The 21,249-nt window shown below is 44.4% G+C and overlaps 1 protein-coding gene across 1 annotated transcript in view; it reads left to right on the top strand.

Moving 5' to 3' along the window:
• RNPEP (arginyl aminopeptidase) overlaps nt 1–21,249 on the top strand; it is a 43,060-nt gene that overhangs the window by 757 nt on the left and 21,054 nt on the right. The window contains exon 2 of the mRNA XM_068266128.1: nt 10,726–10,866. Coding sequence (XP_068122229.1) covers nt 10,726–10,866 — 141 coding nt within the window. The remainder of the gene's footprint in view (nt 1–10,725; nt 10,867–21,249) is intronic.

Genomic DNA, 21,249 nt, shown 5'->3' with positions numbered 1-21,249 from the left:
GGGGGTGTGATCATGGGTGTGGCTTAAGTGTCACCCTTTCTCATCTCCAAAAGTTGGGAGGTATGTGTATATTGGTATGTGGGCTATGTAACTTGGTCCGTTCCCTTTTGTGTGTAATAGTGGTAGTAGTGAAATTTTTTGCAACTTTATCAGATTCTGCAACCGGTTGCACTTATTTATAAGTATAGCTATCAGTAAGTGAAACCTAACCATTGACTTCAACCGATCTGTATCAGAGAATGCAACCCAAACCCTGTTCTACTGGAGGGAACAATCTCTCCCCTCTTGCTCAACTAATAACCCCCCCCCCCCCCCTCCCGAGGGAACAATCCCCCCCCCCCCCTCCCGAGGGAACAATCCCCCCCCCCCCCTCCCGAGGGAACAATCCCCCCCCCCCCCTCCCGAGGGAACAATCCCCCCCCCCCCTCCCGAGGGAACAATCCCCCCCCCCCTCCCGAGGGAACAATCCCCCCCCCCCCCCCGAGGGAACAATCCCTCCCCCCTCCCAAGGGAACAATCCCTCCCCTCTTGCTCAACTAATAACCTCCCCCCCCCCCCCCCCCTGGAGGGAACAATCCCTCCCCTCTTGCTCAACTAAACACCCCCCCCCCTCGGGAACAATCCCTCCCCTCTTGCTCAACTAATAACCCCCCCCCCTGGAGGGAACAAATCCCTCCCCTCTTGCTCAACTAACCCCCCCCCTGGAGGGAACAAATCCCTCCCCTCTTGCTCAACTAATACACCCCCCCCCCTGGAGGGAACAAATCCCTCCCCTCTTGCTCAACTAATACACCCCCCCCCCTGGAGGGAACAAATCCCTCCCCTCTTGCTCAACTAATACACCCCCCCCCGGAGGGAACAATCCCTCCCCTCTTGCTCAACTAATACACCCCCCCCCCCGGAGGGAACAATCCCTCCCCTCTTGCTCAACTAATAACCCCCCCTCCCGAGGGAACAATCCCTCCCGTCTTGCTCAACTAATAACCCCCCCCCTGGAAGGAACAAACCCCCCCCCCCTCTTGCTCAACTAATAACCCCCCCTGGAAGGAACAAACCCCCCCCCCTCTTGCTCAACTAATAACCCCCTGGAGGGAACAATCTCCCCCCTCTTGCTGAACTAATAACCCCTCCTGGAGCGAACGATCCCCAACTTCTTGCTCAACCATTACCCCCCGAGGGAACAATCCCCCTTCTAGCTCAATGGGATCTGTGGTTGCAAAAAAATGACAGGCGTGTTAACAGAAGCCACACCTACGCAGTTATAAATTGTCCTCTATGGCAAGTTGCAAAATATAATGGGTTGCAAAAACTTTAATTACAGTGGCCACTAATGATCCAATCTTACCAAATCTATGTAGTATAAGGGTAAATTGAGTGAATATACTGAATGGATACTTCAAGCAGTTACCTTATATAACATTGAAATGGTAAGATTGGATGGAAAAGATTGGATCTTTAGTGGCCACCTTTACGCCTCGTCTACACGTGGCGATCCGGTGGCTTGATTAGCCGCCGGATCGCCTCTTCCGCATCGCCGCACGTTCCCGTTGCTTGCCCGCGCGTGCGTCTGTTTCGATCCCCCGCTCGTCCCCGCCAGCGCCGCTTATCTTCTGCTCGATTCCCTGCCATTGTCCCCTCGTGGGGAATGAGCAGGGAATCGGCGGTGGCGAGATCCGACCTGCCGGATCTTATCAATCGAGCAGCATCAGCGGCTCGATTGATAATACATATCGGAGCGTCATCTACGCGTGTAGATGAGGCTTAAGGATCACCAAAACCAATTGCTTAGCACATCTTTCTAGATACTGTGTTGCTTAAAGGGGAACTGAAGTAAGAGGTATAAGGAGGCTGCCATATTTATTTCCATGAAATCAATACCAGTTGCCTGGCAGCCCTGCTGGTCTATTTTTCTGCAGTAGTATCTGAATAACACCAGAAACAAGCATGCAGCTAGTCTTGTCAGATCTGACTTTAAAGTCTGAAACACACGATCTGCTGCATGCTTGTTCAGGGGCTATGGCTAATAGTATTAGAGACGGAGGATCAGCAGGGCTGCCAGGCAACTGGTATTGCTTAAAAGGAAATAAACATGGCAGCCTCCATATACCTCTCTCTTCAGTTCCGCTCTCATCATACAAGGAAAAATCTCTCATCATACAAGGAAAAAGTTAGATACCTCAATGGAGCCTTTGGATCCTCCAGAGGCTTCAGTTCCCTCATTGTCCTCCAGACCACCATGTCTTGCTGGAACCCTCTGAAAGCTCACGGTCCCTCTCCTGTACCATGTGCAGGATGGCTCGTACCTGCAGAGCTGCTCGCCAGAAAAAGTGGAGCTGGATTGGCTTTGTGATACTGTGCAGGTTCAAGCTGCTTATATAGTGTGGCTGTGTTCTGTCAACAGGCCCTTGTTGATGAAGTTTGGGTGGTCCCAGCGCTGGAGCAGTCAGGTGGAAGGGAAAAGTTCTGGGTTTTCCAGAGTCTCCCCTTTGGGGTGTCTAAAATGGGCTCTCTTTTCCTTGCAGATACATACAGATGCACAATTACTTACGCCCACAAGAACCAAGACTTGATCACTCAGAGAGCAATGAACTCTGTTGGCTCTGGAGTGGTATGATCCAGTAGTCTGGATTTCTGTCTCAATGCATCGTGTATGTGTGTGTGCTGCTAGATTCTTGGCTGAGGTGGCCCTGAACGCCTGCCTCGGCCAATAACTATCTAGCATGTGTACAAGGCTTTAGACTCTGTTCCCATTTGTAGCTGGATCATGTGCAGCCAGCAGAAGTGGATAGTGTAATGTCTGCTCTGATGGTCCACTGTGGTCTAGCTTGGAGCATGGGGCAGATGTGTATCCCCCCATAGGCTATATGGGGAACGCATCTGCCTGTTCAGGATTATCGCTGACTGGACAGAAGTGCGGCCCATTTACCTTAACGGATTCCACAGATCCTTTGCAGACTGACAAGTTTGAACGGAGCCTTTAGATAAAATAGGAGCGATTCACTGTCAGTTTTGCAATGAGCAGAGAATGGACAAAAAAATGTCCGTTCTCAGCTCAAGATAGCTTTAAAGAGAACCTGTACTGAGTAAAAATATTTAAAATAAACACATGAGGTAACTTCAAATGAACATTGCATAGTTACCTTGCCATCAGTTCCTCTCAGAAGCTCACCATTTTCTTCTGACAATAATCCCTTCCAGTTCTGACAACATTTTGTCAGATCTTAAATATATCAGTTGCTGTCAGTAAAATATCAGTTGCTGTCAGTTATAGCTGAGAGGAAAACTGATGCACCAGGTAATGTCCATGTTTGCCTATGGCTCAAGTGGGCGATGTTACAGTTTAACTGTGTGCTGACCAGAAAGCAGTTATGGGTAATGGCCATTTTCAAAATGGAGGATGAAAAATTCCCTTGATCACAGTGAACAAATAGGACGCGGGACAGGAGAAAGACACTAAGGAGTAGACTACATGGAAGGTAAGTATGACTTGTGTATGCTTATTTTGACTTTTAATTTTCAGTACAGGTTTTCTTTAAAGGGAACCTAAACTGAGGATATGGATTTTCCTTGTAAAATAATACCAGTTGCCTGACTCTCCTGTTGATCCTGTGTCTCTAATACTTTTAGCCACAGCCACTGAACAAGCATGCAGATCAGATGCTCTGACTGAAGTCAGACTGGATTAGCTGCATGCTTGTTTCAGGTGTTGTGATTTAGCCACCACTGCAGCCAAAGAGATTAGCAGGATTGCCAGGCAACTGGTATTGTTTAAAAGGAAACATCCATATCCTTCTCAGTTCGGCTGGAGTGGTTGATTTTTAGTTAGGAGTGTGTACAGTGGCTTGTGACCCGCAAGCTATCTGCCCAGTGCATCAACTTAAAACCTCCCTGCCCCCCCCCCCCCCCCTTCCCTCCTTGGGAAGGCTGATCCCATGGTTTATGCCACTCCCCTGCCCACCGTGTCCATCATCCCTTTGCCTCCCTTCATAGTAACCCAGTGCATCGTCTGCTACACAGCTGACTTGTGTCTGTGCAGCCTGACCCAGCGATGTCGCCCAAGGGTTGCTTGGAAAAAGCTATACTGTATCAAAATCTTCACACGGTGCCTTTGCTGAAATTCCAAGCTTCATGCATTTGCATGCAAGCTGACATCACGCAGTTGAATTACAGCTAGAGGTATCCGGAGCCATGTGCATTGCATCTGACAGTTGCTGATGAGTGTGTGGTGTTAAATCCAGTCATCAAACATGTCAGTTGAGTAGGGTCCAGTGTGCTTGATTGGGTTACAGGGAAAAGAGGTACTCTGCACTCAAAAAGAATATGTAATATAGCAGGCAGCAATGTAACAGGAAAGGGAATATTTGCATACTAGCAGACCCAAGCCAGTTTAAAAACAGGCTCTAAGTGTTTTTTTTTCGCCGCCGCCTGTTACTGCGCATGCACCTGCCGCCCACTCACGCCTGCCCGGCTCCCTGGCCCCGTCGTCCTGTCTCTGTGAGGCACATGCGCAGTAGCAAAAAGCATGGACCCAGCTACAAAGGGACAGTGTGACACGGGTTTTATTATAGAGCATTCTCCAACCTGAATAATTACAAATCTTTGTTTTAAGGAGGCAAAATTCTGTTTTACATAGTATTTTAGTCCCTTACACACTCCTAGGAGTTCTGTTTCACCATGAGCTTTTTGGACAATCTGTAACGAGGGTCTGACCATCACAGATGCACCATAAGAATAGTGCACTGTCCACAGTTATATCTCTGCAAGTGGGAGGTATCAACTAAGATGGTAGCTGCACTATGGTAAAACAGGAAATCAGTTTAATCAGTTTGATGTCTGTGCAGGCCTTTCCATGTCCTCTACAGCCATTGATGCACAGGGGATAAGCAGTGGTATTTTTCTTATCTGATTGCTTTCCCAGGATTCACTATCATTCTCACCTCTGCTGTATCATGTTTGTGACCTCTGGGTATACGACGTGGTGCAAATGTTGGAGTGAAAAGTGAGCTGCTGCTTTGGCGTGCTCTTTTAAAGCTCATCTGTGACTTGAAACCCTAAAAAAACATACTTGCACAATCCTTATGTTGTCCTGGCCCCATCCACACCATTTCTGCCGCCTCCGATCTTGTCCATAAAAATCACTTTTAAAAATGTTTATTAATAACAAAGATGCCCTAAACCCCAGAACTACTTCCAGAGCACATCGGTGTGCACACGGTCTGGACTATGCATGCACGATAGTCCGTGACTGAACAGAGTCATGGACTTTATGGGGCAGACAGAGGCACCATGAAGGGGACTGAGAGAACATCGTAGGAGCAGATGGACTACATCTCCCCAGTTGTCTAAAAATACTCTTGTCAGTTTGTCTCGGGTACACTTTAATTACGTTGGTGTGAACGAGGCCTTAGCTGCTACTACATAAATGTTCTGTGGCATAGTCCTTAGAGCTCTGTTACCTCAGGTCCACCTGAAGAAGGGGGTAAGCCCGAAACATATTGTGGAGTGCCTTCTTCATTCTTTTATGATCATCTCTGATTGTGTGGATTGGTCACCCACACAAGGATTGTGCACCTGCTGCCCAGGTGAGTGAGTGACTGACTACTCCAGCATCTACCCTTGTTTTATCAGTGACATGTTGCAGTCATTTCTATTAGCTACATATTTTCTCAGTAGTAGATATAGTAAAGGACATACTAATAATCCAGTTTACATGCAAAGTGTATGTAGCTCAGTGTTCTCCCCTGGCTCTTTTAGCCGGGTGCTTCACCTGGCTAGATTTGGTGACCACCCGGCTGTCATCGGCTCACCTCCTCCTATGCTGTAAGCAGAGTTGCCCTGCATTTTCATCTCAACCCACCCGGCTACTTTTTCATGCCACCCGGCTGGAAAAAAAATTCTGGGGAGAACACTGAGCTTGGAACTGGAATAATCAAAATGTTGTATAAGACAAATAAAATTTGCTTTAGATTTTGCATGTGAATTAGTCATTAGTGTGTCATTGACCATGTCTAGATAGAACTGACAGACCCTTTCACTACTCACATGTGACACACTTTGCTTATTTTACATTTTTTTTCACAGTTTAATGGTCTTATTTTTGCTAACTTGGTAATTTCATTTCCATTTTTGTTAGGATAAGTCAGATGACAGTTCCCCACTTCCTCATGCTGTGCTAAAGGCCAGCTGTTATACTGGAAAAGCTTTCTATTGCAGTTTTAGTTGCCTGATAAATGGAGCTTACAATGAGAGGATGACAGAGGCTGCAGTGTGTATACCTTAAAAATTATAGCCTGGCTGTAACACAGATCCTTTAGGCCATTGAGCCATAGTCCTATAAGCATGCAGCTAGTGGAATCGCCATGTGTAATTTGATAGTCCATCACATTCCATGCGCTGCATGCAACATTTTTTTTGGACCTCCTTAGACGTGAAAACCTAATGATGTGATGCCCCTGTGTACATTACCACCTCAGTGGAGATTTCTCATGAGAACTTGTAAGGGGGTTTAATTAACCTTTTTTAATTATTATTGCCGATTGTGTTTCCTGGAGAATGTTAAAGTACCCCTAGTAAAGATAAAAGGTTAGGAACTTCACTGCTGGGGAAACAAGAATGGCTCTACCTGATCTAATAACTAAACAAGGCCATATTCTTTAGTTTTGAAAGTTTTCATCTTTGATTAGCCACTGAGACACTTATGCAGTGGCCTTTGAAACTTGCTGCGGCAGTAGTTTTCTGTATTATCTATAGCTTTTCTTCTCTACTTGACTTTTGCACTTTGCCCCTATATCTCAAGATGTTAAACAATTAGTGCTGACTGGATTTTTTTTTTTACTCTGATGTGATGCCATATTGGTAGTTCATAAAATGTGCATTGGCAGTTCTACATGCAGAATTTGGCAGCTGCTGTCTAGCTCTGCACAGATTTGCATGTGTACTGTCTATACAAAATGGGTGTATAAGCCATGTGAAAGAAATGCACTTTGTTAAATATCAGAAACTAAAGTGTCTTGTGCTTGTGTGGGTGGCTGCCCCATGCAGTGATCAAACAAATCCAGGCCCATATGCAATTTACTTTTACAACTGAGTTTTCTCCTAGGTGATATTTTCAAACTTGTCAATAAAATGCCTTTTAAGCCACCAACAAGCAAGAAAATGCTAGAAATAATTTTGATAGTACTTTTTCAACTACTTTTTGGTACCTTTTCAATAACAACGTGCTGAAAAGTTGTTCTAAATAGAGGTTGAAACATCTCCTGGGAGAAAACTCAGGAGAAAAGTTAATTGCATATGGGCCCCAGAGTTCTGTGAGAAATTAACCTGGAAAGAGCCATGGGTATGAAAGGATCACTTTCACACCAGGCGGTCAGGGCTCTGTACTCCTGTCTCCCCATCTTAGGAAGATGCTAGGAAAGGGTTCCCTGCATATTTTGTGGACTATACAGTGGCTTGCAAAAGTATTCGGCCCCCTTGAAGTTTTCCACATTTTGTCACATTAATGCCACAAACATGAATCAATTTTATTGGAATTCCACATGAAAGACCAATACAGAGTGGTATACACGTGAGAAGTGGAACGAAACTCATACATGATTCCAAACATTCTTTACAAATCAATAACTGCAAAGTGGGGTGTACGTAATTATTCAGCCCCCTGAGTCAATACTTTGTAGAACCACCTTTTGCTGCAATTACAGCTGCCAGTCTTTTAGGGTATGTCTCTACCAGCCTTGCACATCTAGAGACTGAAATCCTTGCCCATTCTTCTTTGCAAAACCGCTCCAGCTCAGTCAGATTAGATGGACAGCATTTGTGAACAGCAGTTTTCAGATCTTGCCTCAGATTCTCGATTAGATTTAGATCTGGACTTTGACTGGGCCATTTTAACACATGGATATGTTTTGTTGTAAACCATTCAATTGTTGCCCTGGCTTTATGTTTAGGGTCGTTGTGCTGCTGAACGGTGAACCTCCGCCCCAGTCTCAAGCCTTTTGCAGACTCCAAGAGGTTTTCTTCTAAGATTGCCCTGTATTTGGCTCCATCCATCTTCCCATCAACTCTGAACAGCTTCTCTGTCCCTGCTGAAGAGAAGCACCCCAAGAGCATGATGCTGCCACCACCATATTTGAAAGTGGGGATTGGTGTGTTCAGAGTGATGTGCAGTGTTTGTTTTCCACCACACATAGCATTTTGCATTTTGGCCAAAAAGTTCCATTTTGGTCTCATCTGACCAGAGCACCTTCTTCCACGTTTACTGTGTCCCCCACATGGCTTGTGGCAAACTGCAAATGGAACCTCTTATGTTTTTCTGTTAACAATGGCTTTCTTCTTGCCACTCTTCCATAAAAGCCACCTTTGTGCAGTACACGACTAATAGTTGTCCTATGGACAGATTCCCCCACCTGAGCTGCAGATCTCTGCAGCTCATCCAGAGTCACCATGGGCCTCTTGACTGCATTTCTGATCCGCGCTCTCCTTGTTCGGCCTGTGAGTTTAGGTGGACGGCCTTGTCTTGGTAGGTTTACAGTTGTGCCATACTCCTTCCATTTCTGAATGATTGCTTGAACAGTGCTCCGTGGGATGTTCAAGGCTTTGGGAATCTTTTTCTAGCCTAAGCCTGCTTCTAAATTTCTCAATAACTTTATCCCTGACCTGTCTGGTGTCTTCTTTGGACCTTATGGTGTTGCTCCCAATATTCTCTTGGACAACCTCTGAGGCCTTCACAGAGCAGCTGTATTTGTACTGACATTAGATTACACACAGGTGCACTCTATTTAGTCATTAGCACTCATCAGGCAATGTCTATGGGCAACTGACTGCACTTAGACCAAAGGGGGCTGAATAATTACGCACACCCCACTTTGCAGTTATTGATTTGTAAAAAATGTTTGGAATGATGTATGATTTTCATTCCACTTCTCATGTGTACACCACTTTGTATTGGTCTTTCACGTGGAATTCCAATAAAATTGATTCAGGTTTGTGGCAGTAATATGACAAAATGTGGAAAACTTCAAGGGGCCGAATACTTTTGCAAGCTGTTGTATTTACCATTTATTTTATTTTAATTTTTTTTTGTACTTCTTGCTTAAACCATATATTGTAGGCGCTCCCGAGTCCTGCTGTTCCGCTTTAAGACACTGTTAGAAGTTGACCCAATGAAGCAGGTAATACCTGTGAAACACATCGGTTTTAGTGTCCAATAAATATATATTGAAACCCTGATTCTTGTACGAGGTATCATTTACTTAATGTTTTCTAAACCTTTATATCCCTGGGGCACCACCTCCCATCCCTCCATATATTGTAGAAAGACTGTTGGTCTCTCCGCCTTACCCACCCTCCCTTCTTTCTAATTTCGGGGGACATTGAGAGAAGATAAAACTTTTTTTTTGAAGGGATTTGCCTCACACTGTTAATCTTTATCTGCTCAGTTTTGAAGAAGTGGGCAGCATACACTTTATCACACTTGTAAAGCCCAGGTTTTTTAATGCAATTAATAGAACTTTGTTTAAACTGGGCATAAGTTATGTACTTTTTTTTTTTTTTTTTTTTTCAGGTTTTTTAAAAACAAAAAGGAAAATACTTGCTGCATAAGTTCATAGAACTCCTGTCTCCTCCCCAAATTACCTTCTTCACATTGATGAAATATGGGGTCACTTGTAACCCAAAAACAGAGAAAAGAGCTGTGTGGTAGGTAACCGGGAGCAATGCTGGTATATGCCAACAAGAAACTCCTAATTGAGGTTGTTTTCTTCCAGAGGGAGCAATATTGTGTATTAAAGCTGCCAACAGTGTCATTTTGTTCCCCTCATAAAGAAATGGACTAATGTGTTTGCACAAATGGGGCATGATTCACAAATCTTTTTCACCTGTTTTCCTCTGTTTTCTCCTTATCTATGTTACCTTTTTAAGTTTCCTAAGAGCAAAAATATAATATAATTAAGGTAAGAAAAGTATTATTGAAATGGAACAACTTTACTGTGAATTATTTTTGCCTGTAAATGTGCTGAAAGGTTATTTTTATCAATTAGGTGATAAATAAATCATTTATGAGAAGTTTTGTGAATGGAGCCCATGATTGTAAAGGCAGAAAGGAGAAGAAACTTTACATGGGTATACTTTGGTCAGATGACCGTGAATGAAGACATTACTGGCTATGATAGGACTGGCAATGGGGTATACCTCAGCATTGCTCCATTGGTTTTGTAGCATCAGAACTCACGTGGAACAAGGTTTAATATGAAAATTGTATGTAATGTTTTGGGGTACAGTGAAAACAGCTAATCAATATACTGTATATAAAGGGTGATTGTGCTGTCTGCACATATTCTGATATTCACAACCTATTACGCACACAGCGCCTCTTCTCATAGTTTCTCTACATCTCTCCAGTCCACACACTTTTGTTTCTGAATGCCTGCCAAGGCAGTTAGGAGTCTAAAGAATGCAGCCTACAAAGAACAAATAAAACTTTTGGTACATTGACCAACTTATTGACCTGTAACACTTGTGTAAGCTGTGGAGTTTAGAATTCTCAACTTTGCATATTTGTTGTAGGACAGCTGCTCACTAAGCAGTGCAGACATAGTGACGCTGATTTTCCTTCACCAGTAATTCAGTAGTTGCAGCTCTAATATTGTTATCCTTAGATTTCTCTTTTATATTTTGCTGATGTGTAATGGGTGTTTCTTTCAATGCAATTCTTGTGCTTTGTATTCCCAGGTCTGTTGGCTGGAACCAGAACAGACGGCCGGGAAGAAGAAGCCTTACATGTACACACAGGGCCAAGCTGTTTTGAACCGAGGCTTTTTTCCATGCTTTGACACACCTGCTGTGAAGAGCACCTATTCTGCAAACATCAAGGTTAGTCTTGGGTACATAAAACTTCATCGATTCATGGTACATTTTGAGACTGGTTTACAAAAAGCTGTGAGTCTGGGAAAATTCCATTTTTATGGTCCAACCGTTCCTTTCCATATTGATAAAGTGTGGAATACTTTAGTTCCATCAGTTTGCCACAGGCAGTGTTATATTACTTGTTTCATCTAGAAATGAAACAGTCTTCTGAATACACAGGGCTACCTCAATCTAGCAGGAACTTGCATGATTTTGGTATGGCCCTTCAGTCATACAGTGGTTTTATGGTCTTCTAGCCAGGGCTGTACAAAAATCAACCTTTTATGAAACCTCCGTCTCCAGGTACCCAAAATTACTCCGACTCCATAGTCTAATTCTTACCTGGGCTGTGGAGTTGGTACAGAAATCATCCGATTTAGACTCCTCAGATTATTGGAACTACCTACTCCGACTCCAGGTACCCAAAATTGCTCCGACTCTACAGCATACTGCAGTTTCACACAGATAGCAATGAAACACAGCTAAGCATGCCATACTGGCACCAATGGCACCATACTCCAGTCTCTCTAGGGAATGCAAATGATTTGATCAAAACACAGAACACTGCTCAGGGCCTGTTTCCACTGCACGTGGATTCTGGATGCAGAACTGACTCCAATGAATGCCTATGGGCCTGTTTCCACTAAACGCGATTTTTCTGATGCAATATTTCCCATAGACATTCATTGGAGTCAGTTTTCTGCATCCAGGATCTGCGTGACTTGTTAAACATTCCAAAGGCTGGAACAGGACACAAAAGAATATTTACAAAATTAGTAATTCAGTACAAGCAGTAATCATGACACACAATAAGGCACTTACTGATAAAGGAATAAAACAGAAAAAAAACTTTGCAATTGAGTGAGAGGACATGTTAGCTGATTGGAAAGCAATCTCTTAAGGCATTACATTGGTTTAATGTTACGGCTGTCTTTTTATAGGTTTGAACCAGGGCTGTGGAGTCGGTCCAAAAATCCACCGATTGTTTAGGATTCCTCGACTCCGACTCCTCTAATTTGCATATTACAATTTTGTTGATTAACAGTATGTAACGTGAAATTTGTCTCTTAACTGCCAACGCTTAGGAATTTTACAAGACAACTGAAGTGAGAAGGATATGTAGACTACTATATTTATTCCCTTTAGGCTAAAACTAGTCCTTGGTAAGAGTACTTGTAAAAGGTACAGACCGGAACAAAGAACATCTATCAGGCCCTAGGCAATGTAACTGTGGGTACATGTAAGAATGATGTGCAGGTACTCTGCAGGGGAATGAGGAGATTCTTCCTCTATTACACATTCTTCATGCACAATCTGAAAAAGGTTTATGGGTGATAGACAACACTTCTGTGTTCAATGTGCTCAACATTCTCAGTGGATTCCCTGCAGCTTTGTGGGGAGTGCATATGTAGCGTATAGTACTACTGTGTAACAAGGTAAACCTGAGACAGATGAAATTAAAGTTTTATACATACCTGGGGCTTCCTCCAGCCCCCTTCAGGCTAATCAGTCCCTCGCTGTCCTCCTCCGCCACCTGGATCTTCTGCTATGAGTCCAGGTACTTGAGCCAATCTGGTGTAGTGCGCATGCGCACACTCCGCTGCCGGGAGCATACTACACCTGCGCAACACTATTGTGCAGGTGCAGAACGCTCCTGGCTGTGGAAGCGGCACGTAGCCAGACTGCTCTGACTGGCTGAATTACCTGGACTCATAGCAGAAGATGCAGGTGGTGGAGGAGGACAGCGAAGGACCAAATGGCCTGAAGGGGGCTGGATGAAGCCCCATGCATGTATAAAGCTTTTCTTTTAATTCGCCTCAGGTACCCTTTAATTCATAGTCACCATACCAAATTTTATCATATCAATTTATTTGATTTCATGAGCAAAGAGAGTGCATACATTTGCATAAACCAGCATCAACGAAACAACTTAGGAGGTACCACTGCGGGGCATATGCTCCAAGCAACCAAGACAATTGTTTTAAAGAAAAGTATCAAAAATATTTTATTAATTATCAAAATAGAATACACAATAAAAGATCACACATTTTAAAATAGCAACAGCAACAGCCCAGTGACTGTCAACACACTGCCCACTCATACCAACATTTGCACATACCCAAACATTCCTGGCCCCCTAATGATGACAATAAAAGCTCCGACTTAAAAACTAGATGTCGGCTAATTAGAATTGGATGGTTCCAATAAAGGTTCCTAGACGGAAAGTCCATTCAATATCAGTAGTTGGTAAATGCAGGGCAAAGGATTAGCCGAACCCAGCACAGCAGACAAGCAAGTATAGGGAGGGGAGTGGTTAGCCAGACCAGGACAGTTCTTATCCAATACTCCTATTATGGCAAACAGTTTCAAAATGCACCAACAGGAAGCAACAATGAGCTGCAAATTTGCGAAAGAGCAAAGCACAGAGCAGAGTTCATCACAGCATGAGCAGGAGCGAGACACTGTAAGCTGCCAACATACGGAGCAAGGCGTGAGCATAACATATACTCCAAACTAGGCATTACATACAGTACCAGGTAGTGGTGTCTCATCAGCTCCAATCCGGATATGCAGAGGAAGATGTGAAAGATAAAGGCAGCTCAGTCCTGTAACAAACAGCCGGTGTAGAACGTTGCTCCACGAGTGGTTTGCATGCAAAATCTCTAGGATCCCACTCCAAGATAGAGAGACATGCTGGGGAGAGCAGGGTCCAGCCTGGGGATGAAGTGGTCAGGCAGCGCAAGGTGATATGGCAGGCAGGTGCGGACAGCCTCAGGACGCCAAGCCACGCTGTCCTGACATGTTTCGCCGGTCTTCCGGCTTTCTCAAAGGGGGGCGTGGCACAGATAGGTCACACAACTCCACATCCATCTAAAATACTCAGCGCCCGCCCCACCCGGCCCAGCCCCCTAGGGGGAGGGAGAGAGGCAATCAGCTTCATCCACTAGCGGGCCGGGGTGGGCGGGCGCAGCAGCCGCCGACAGGCGCGGCCAAACAAGCAGCATCACAGGGCACGCAGACGTATACACATTCTCCAGGCCACACCTACACAAAGGAGGGGGCAAGATGGTAAGAGGAGGCTGTGGGACTAAGAAGCCCAGCCAGTCTCGTCTAGGGAAAAATGAACAACGTCCAGGCGCCCCAACTGCGCGTCCAATGCCGACTATATGAAATGTAGCCATGAACCTAATAAAGCAGGTATATGCCATATATGTATCTATAAACAAATAGTGGAACAATGGGATCTCAGTGTGTATAGAAAAGCTGGTGCATGGAGAAATCTCCATCACCATTAAAAATAAGGAATCACTATTCCTTTACTACCATTTAGACTCTCCACATAACACGATGTGGGGTACTGAGAACCTGAAGTATGGGGGACACTAGACCAGCATACACAGGTGCATTACAGATAGGAGAGAGAAAGCACACGTGCGCCCAACAGGGCCCTATTTATAGAGGCAAAAAAAAGGAGTAGCTATTAGTTTCATTGAGTCCAGGTGGGTCCGTGGCCCGAAGGTCAAAGATCCACCTGGACTCCCTCTGGAGCAGCAGGCGATCACTGTTTCCACCGCGGATCGTGCGATGGATGCGATATAAACCAATGAAACGAATTCCCGATGGCTTACCGCCATGCATCGATTTAAAATGCCGGGCCACCGGCGTAGGGACAACCGAGGTGTTTTTGCTCACAATGCTGGTGATGTGCACAGACATGCGAGATCTTAAATCACGTTTTGTCTTACCGACATAAAACGCCCCACAGGGGCATGTCAATAAGTACACCACCAGCACCGTGCCACAGTTCACAAAATGCGGTAAATTCCAGAGTCTTCCGTTGGGAAGTATAGCTGTTTTTCCAACCTGGAGGTAGCGGCACATAGTGCAGCCGCCACATGTGTATGTACCCAGCACTTTACAATGCTGGTGTACATTACCACTACCCTGAAAGTGGCTCCCGACCAATTTGTCACGCAACGATGGCGCCCGACGAATAACTATTTGTGGTTTCTCGGACAATATTAACGAGTTTAGGGTCATTTGTAAGAATGTGCCAATGACGGTCCATTATACGTTGGATCAATGTAGATTGTGCACAAAATTGCGTGCAGAATCTTAACACCTCAGATCCTCGTTTAATCCCCGCGGACGATCCGAGTAGAGTGTCCCTGCTGCTCATATGGGCTCGTTGGTAGGCCCGTTTTAAATGCTTGTCACGGTAACCCCGCGCATGAAAACGTGCGCGGAGGTTATCCGCCTCCCTCTTAAAGTCCACAGTTTGTGAACAGTTCCACCTTAGACGAAGTTATTGGCCCATAGGGATGCCCCTAATTGTGTGATCAGGGTGGAAGCTATCGGCCCGTAACAAAGAATTAGTTGAAGTATCCTTCCGAAAAAGTTGGGTGAAGAGATATCCCCGTTCATCAATCCTCACTCATGACATCACACACATGCGCAGAGAGTGCCCGGCAACGGGAGCGCGATCTAGGACGCGCTCCGCCGTGCCAGCGCAGACGTACTACTCCGGGTCATTGCGACCCGGAAGTAGTAAGAGCCACAGCCACATGACAGGTTGGGCAGCCGAACAGTTCGGCTGCAGTTGCGCTAACAGTTCGCCCAACTCTACTCACCACCTCAATTTCTTTTTCGACTAAATCCAGATCACCTCCATCCAGTTCACTCATGAGGGTGAGACACACCTGGGCACACATTTCAAAGTTGGATTCCCATTTGTTTTTAAATTCCTGTGGAATGTTATTTCTATGGGGAAACACTTGAAAGCGCAACCACATAGGTGCAAAATGATCGTCTAGATACCTTTTGTTGTATTTGAGATTCCAATGCAATCTGGATTTCTTTTCGTACAATTTAGTAAGCTTCCTAAAGCCCCCGTTAATCAACTGATGGGCCACCCTATCGCCCCGCGACTGTGAGCAATCTCTCTCCACCTGTGACACCAGTACATCCCAGCGCAGCATCCCCAACACACAGGTAATCCACCATACACAATGTGAACACCGGATAGAAGCCCAGGGACTAAGTCCCAATTAACCCACAAAAGTTGGGTATTGCCCCCTATGGGCAACGATCCGGTCACAATAAATGATTTATTAGTTGGAGCATTGCCTCGCAAAAATGAAATTAGCGAAACAACTTAGGAGGTACCACTGCGGGGCATATGCTCCAAGCAACCAAGACAATTGTTTTAAAGAAAAGTATCAAAAATATTTTATTAATTATCAAAATAGAATACACAATAAAAGATCACACATTTAAAATAGCAACAGCAACAGCCCAGTGACTGTCAACACACTGCCCACTCATACCAACATTTGCACATACCCAAACATTCCTGGCCCCCTAATGATGATGACAATGAAAGCTCCGACTTAAAAACTAGATGTCGGCTAATTAGAATTGGATGGTTCCAATAAAGGTTCCCAGACGGAAAGTCCATTCAATATCAGTAGTTGGTAAATGCAGGGCAAAGGATTAGCCGAACCCAGCACAGCAGACAAGCAAGTATAGGGAGGGGAGTGGTTAGCCAGACCAGGACAGTTCTTATCCAATACTCCTATTATGGCAAACAGTTCCAAAATGCACCAACAGGAAGCAACAATGAGCTGCAAATTTGCGAAAGAGCAAAGCACAGAGCAGAGTTCATCACAGCATGAGCAGGAGCGAGACACTGTAAGCTGCCAACATACGGAGCAAGGCGTGAGCATAACATATACTCCAAACTAGGCATTACATACAGTACCAGGTAGTGGTGTCTCATCAGCTCCAATCCGGATATGCAGAGGAAGATGTGAAAGATAAAGGCAGCTCAGTCCTGTAACAAACAGCCGGTGTAGAACGTTGCTCCACGAGTGGTTTGCATGCAAAATCTCTAGGATCCCACTCCAAGATAGAGAGACATGCTGGGGAGAGCAGGGTCCAGCCTGGGGATGAAGTGGTCAGGCAGCGCAAGGTGATATGGCAGGCAGGTGCGGACAGCCTCAGGACGCCAAGCCACGCTGTCCTGACATGTTTCGCCGGTCTTCCGGCTTTCTCAAAGGGGGGCGTGGCACAGATAGGTCACACAACTCCACATCCATCTAAAATACTCAGACCCGCCAATCGGCGCCCGCCCCACCTGGCCCAGCCCCCTAGGGGGAGGGAGAGAGGCAATCAGCTTCATCCACTAGCGGGGTGGGCGGGCGCAGCAGCCGACGACAGGCGCGGCCAAACAAGCAGCATCACAGGGCACGCAGACGTATACACATTCTCCAGGCCACACCTACACAAAGGAGGGGGCAAGATGGTAAGAGGAGGCTGTGGGACTAAGAAGCCCAGCCAGTCTCGTCTAGGGAAAAATGAACAACGTCCAGGCGCCCCAACTGTGCGTCCAATGCCGACTATATGAAATGTAGCCATGAACCTGATAAAGCAGGTATATGCCATATATGTATCTATAAACAAATGGTGGAACAATGGGATCTCAGTCAGTGTGTATAGAAAAGCTGGTGCATGGAGAAATCTCCATGCATCAATGCAGAGAAACCAGCATCAATGCAGAATTATTTCCATCTCATTGACCATCTCTATTAGTGACATGGCTACACATCAGGCTTTATGCTTACAGCATAGATGTTATTTTGTATTCCTGTGTCCACATCATGTATACAGTCACAATCAGATGTGTATATCTGACTTTAAAAATATGGGGACTGCTTTATTGAAGCAGCACAAGTAACTCATTTTGATTGGTTTATTTCATTTTTGTGGACTGAACACAGCTACAGTGATGTGAAAAACTATTTGCCCCGTTCCTGATTTCTTATTCTTTTGCATGTTTATCACACTTAAATTTTTTTGCTCATCAAAAACCGTTAACTATTAGTCAAAGATAACATAATTGAACACAAAATGCAGTTTTAAATGATGGTTTTTATTATTTAGTGAGAAAAAAACTAAAAACCTACATGGCCCTGTGTGAAAAAGAAATTGCCTCCTGGACCTAATAACTGGTTGGGCCACCCTTAGCAGCAATAACTGCAATCAAGCGTTTGCGATAACTTGCAACAAGTCTTTTACAGTGCTCTGGAGGAATTTTGGCCCACTCATCTTTGCAGCATTGTTGTAATTCAGCTTTATTTGAGGGCTTTCTAGCATGAACCGCCTTTTTAAGGTCATGCCACAACATCTCAATAGGATTCAGGTCATGACTTTGACTAGGCCACTCCAAAGTCTTCATTTTGTTTTTCTTCCGCCATTCAGAGGTGGATTTGCTGAAATGTTTTGCGTCATTGTCCTGCTGCAGCACCCAAGATCGCTTCAGCTTGAGTTGACGAACAGATGGCCGGACATTCTCCTTCAGGATTTTTTGGCAGACAGTAGAATTCATGGTTCCATCTATCACAGCAAGACTTCCAGGTCCTGAAGCAGCAAAACAACCCCAGACCATCACACTACCACCACCATATTTTACTGTTGGTATGATGTTCTTTTGCTGAAATGCTGTGTTACTTCTACGCCAGATGTAACAGGACACGCACCTTCCAAAAAGTTCAACTTTTGTCTCGTCGGTCCACAAGGTATTTTCCCAAAAGTCTTGGCAATCATTGAGATGTTTTTTAGCAAAATTGAGACGAGCCTTAATGTTCTTTTTGCTTAAAAGTGGTTTGCGCCTTGGATATCTGCCATGCAGGCCGTTTTTGAAAAGTCTCTTTTTCTTATGGTGGAGTCGTGAACACTGACCTTAATTGAGGCAAGTGAGGCCTGCAGTTCTTTAGATGTTGTCCTGGGGTCTTTTGTGGCCTCTCGGATGAGTTTTCTCTGCACTCTTGGGGTAATTTTGGTCGGCCGGCCACTCCTGGGAAGGTTCATCACTGTTCCATGTTTTTGCCATTTGTGGATAATGGCTCTCACTGTGGTTCACTGGAGTCCCAAAGCTTTAGAAATGGCTTTATAACCTTTACCAGACTGAAAGATCGCAATTACTTTTGTTCTCATTTGTTCCTCTGTGTCAGATAGCTCCTATTTAAGTGATTTCTTGATTGAAACAGGTGTGGCAGTAATCAGGCCTGGGGGTGACTACAGAAATTAAACTCGGGTGTCATAAACCACAGTTAAGTTTTGTTTTTTTTTAACAAGGGGGGCAATCACTTTTTCACACAGGGCCATGTAGATTTGGAGTTTTTTTTTCTCACTAAATAATAAAAACCATTATTTACAACTGCATTTTGTGTTCAATTATGTTATCTTTGACTAATAGTTAACGGTTTTTGATGAGCAGAAACATTTAAGTGTGACAAACATGCAAAAGAATAAGAAATCAGGAAGGGAGCAAATAGTTTTTCACATCACTGTATTACTGTATATATACTGTATATACATTATTTTTAATGACTATTATCTGAGAAATAGAACATTTTATCATATTTTCTATTTTAATTACAGTCCAAATTAGGAGTCTGAGTCGGTGCATTTTTTTCCCGACTCCAGGCACCCAAAATTGCTCCGACTACACGACTCCGACTCCACAGCCCTGGTTTGAACGTTTCTATAAAATGGGTTGACATCCTTTTTGTACCATAAAGGCACCACTTCTTGTCTATTCACACATTTCAGACCGTTTCCTGTATTACTAATACACACTAGATACACCAATTTCCGGGGTAACAATAGCCTTATACACATACAAGTGTGTGTCTGTCTGGAATGATCACATTCCGTGAAGGCGATACCCTAAAAGCAAAGCTGATGCTTTCATGTTTTCAGGATATGTATTCACATATTACAATGCCTAGGTGTCTTCACTTGACACTTAAAAGCAGAGGAAGTGCTTTGCAAATGTACGCATTGTTATTGGCTAAGATGGAGTCCGTATTAGTGAAGATGGAGTCTACATGGCCCTGCAGGTACCGTTACAGGCAGGGCTGTGGAGTCGGAGTCGGGGCAATTTTGGGCACCCGGAGTCGGAGTCGTTTATTTCATAAACTGAGGAGTCGGGAGTCGGATGATTTTTGTACAAAATCCACAGCCCTGTTAAGTATTAGAGTAAGGAGTCGGAGTCGGGGCCATTTTGGGTACACGGAGTTGGAGTCGGAGTTGTGGCTTCATAAACTGAGTCTGAGTCGGAAGATTTTTGTACCGACTGCACAGCCCTGGTTACAGGTAGGATTAAAAGGTTAAAGATGAGCATCAGAAATGGGTCATTGCCAGGCACATGCTAAGGTTGGGGAGATTTGCTTGGGGGAAGTTAAAGTTAGCTTTTGAGATTAGGCAGCTGTTAGATTTCAGCTATCGATTGATTCTATAGGAAATCGATTCTATCAAATCAATTGATTTGTGGCCGATTTTGATCTATCTGACAGGATGGAAAATCTAGGTCCATCTGCTGCTGGCAGCAGATCGATGGCCCATAGAGTTACATTGGATCTAATGGTCCAATAATGCATTTAGATCGATTTCCAATAGATTTCATTCTGAAATCTATTGGAAATCTGTTCCTAGTGTGTGGCACACATCAGATAAATTCCTGTCAGATTCGACTTGATAGGCATCTGACAGAAATCTATCTGGTCAAATCTGTGTATGGCCACATTTAAGGTTAGGCATATGATGGAGTATAAGCCCTGAAAATCTCAACAAAGGTGGTGTTGTATAGCAAAGCTGGAAAATGATTGACTAGTGTGCAGCTAAAACTCTGAGTGCAAGCACAAAGTTCTCCTATATTGAGTAGAAGTGTATGCCTCGAGTAGCCAACAACTCAGTTCAGCTGTTGAGGTTGATCTCCACTTTCTATACTGTTATAGGCTGTCTAAATGGGTGACTTCAAGTAGAATGGGTTTACCAAAAACTAGAGTTGTACATTTCATAACTTCACTACCATACATTTATTTAGTAAAATGTTTAAAATGGCACACAATGTTAAAGAATAGTGGCCTAATTATAAATACATTCTATAAATATGCCTCTGGATTACCTATGCATTTTTAAAAGGTTGCGGGAGATGCTGGCAAATGGTCACTTCTAGAATAAGAACCACTAGCAAATGGTGACTTCTAGATTAATAACCATTGGCAACTGCTCCTGTGGGTCTGCTGACAACTGGAAGAATTCAGTACAGGCTGTGGGATGGCATTCATTCACTGCATGAACATCAGTGGGCGGGATCTGACTGCGAAACATTACATGCGGCATTTTTCTACTGCGCGATAACCACACCAACGCTGCCTCCAGATTACTTTACACAGCTATCTTATGGCATTCATTGATGAATACCGAAAATGTAAAAAAACAAAACTGCGTCCTCATAGACTTGTATGACTTCCGGTCGCAGTGCATGTTGCCCAACAATGCATG

Source organism: Hyperolius riggenbachi, chromosome 2 (assembly GCF_040937935.1).
Source record: "Hyperolius riggenbachi isolate aHypRig1 chromosome 2, aHypRig1.pri, whole genome shotgun sequence".
In the NCBI taxonomy this organism is placed as follows: domain Eukaryota; kingdom Metazoa; phylum Chordata; class Amphibia; order Anura; family Hyperoliidae; genus Hyperolius; species Hyperolius riggenbachi.
The sequence above is the reverse complement of the archived record's forward strand: the minus strand, read 5'-3'. Positions and strand labels throughout refer to the sequence as shown.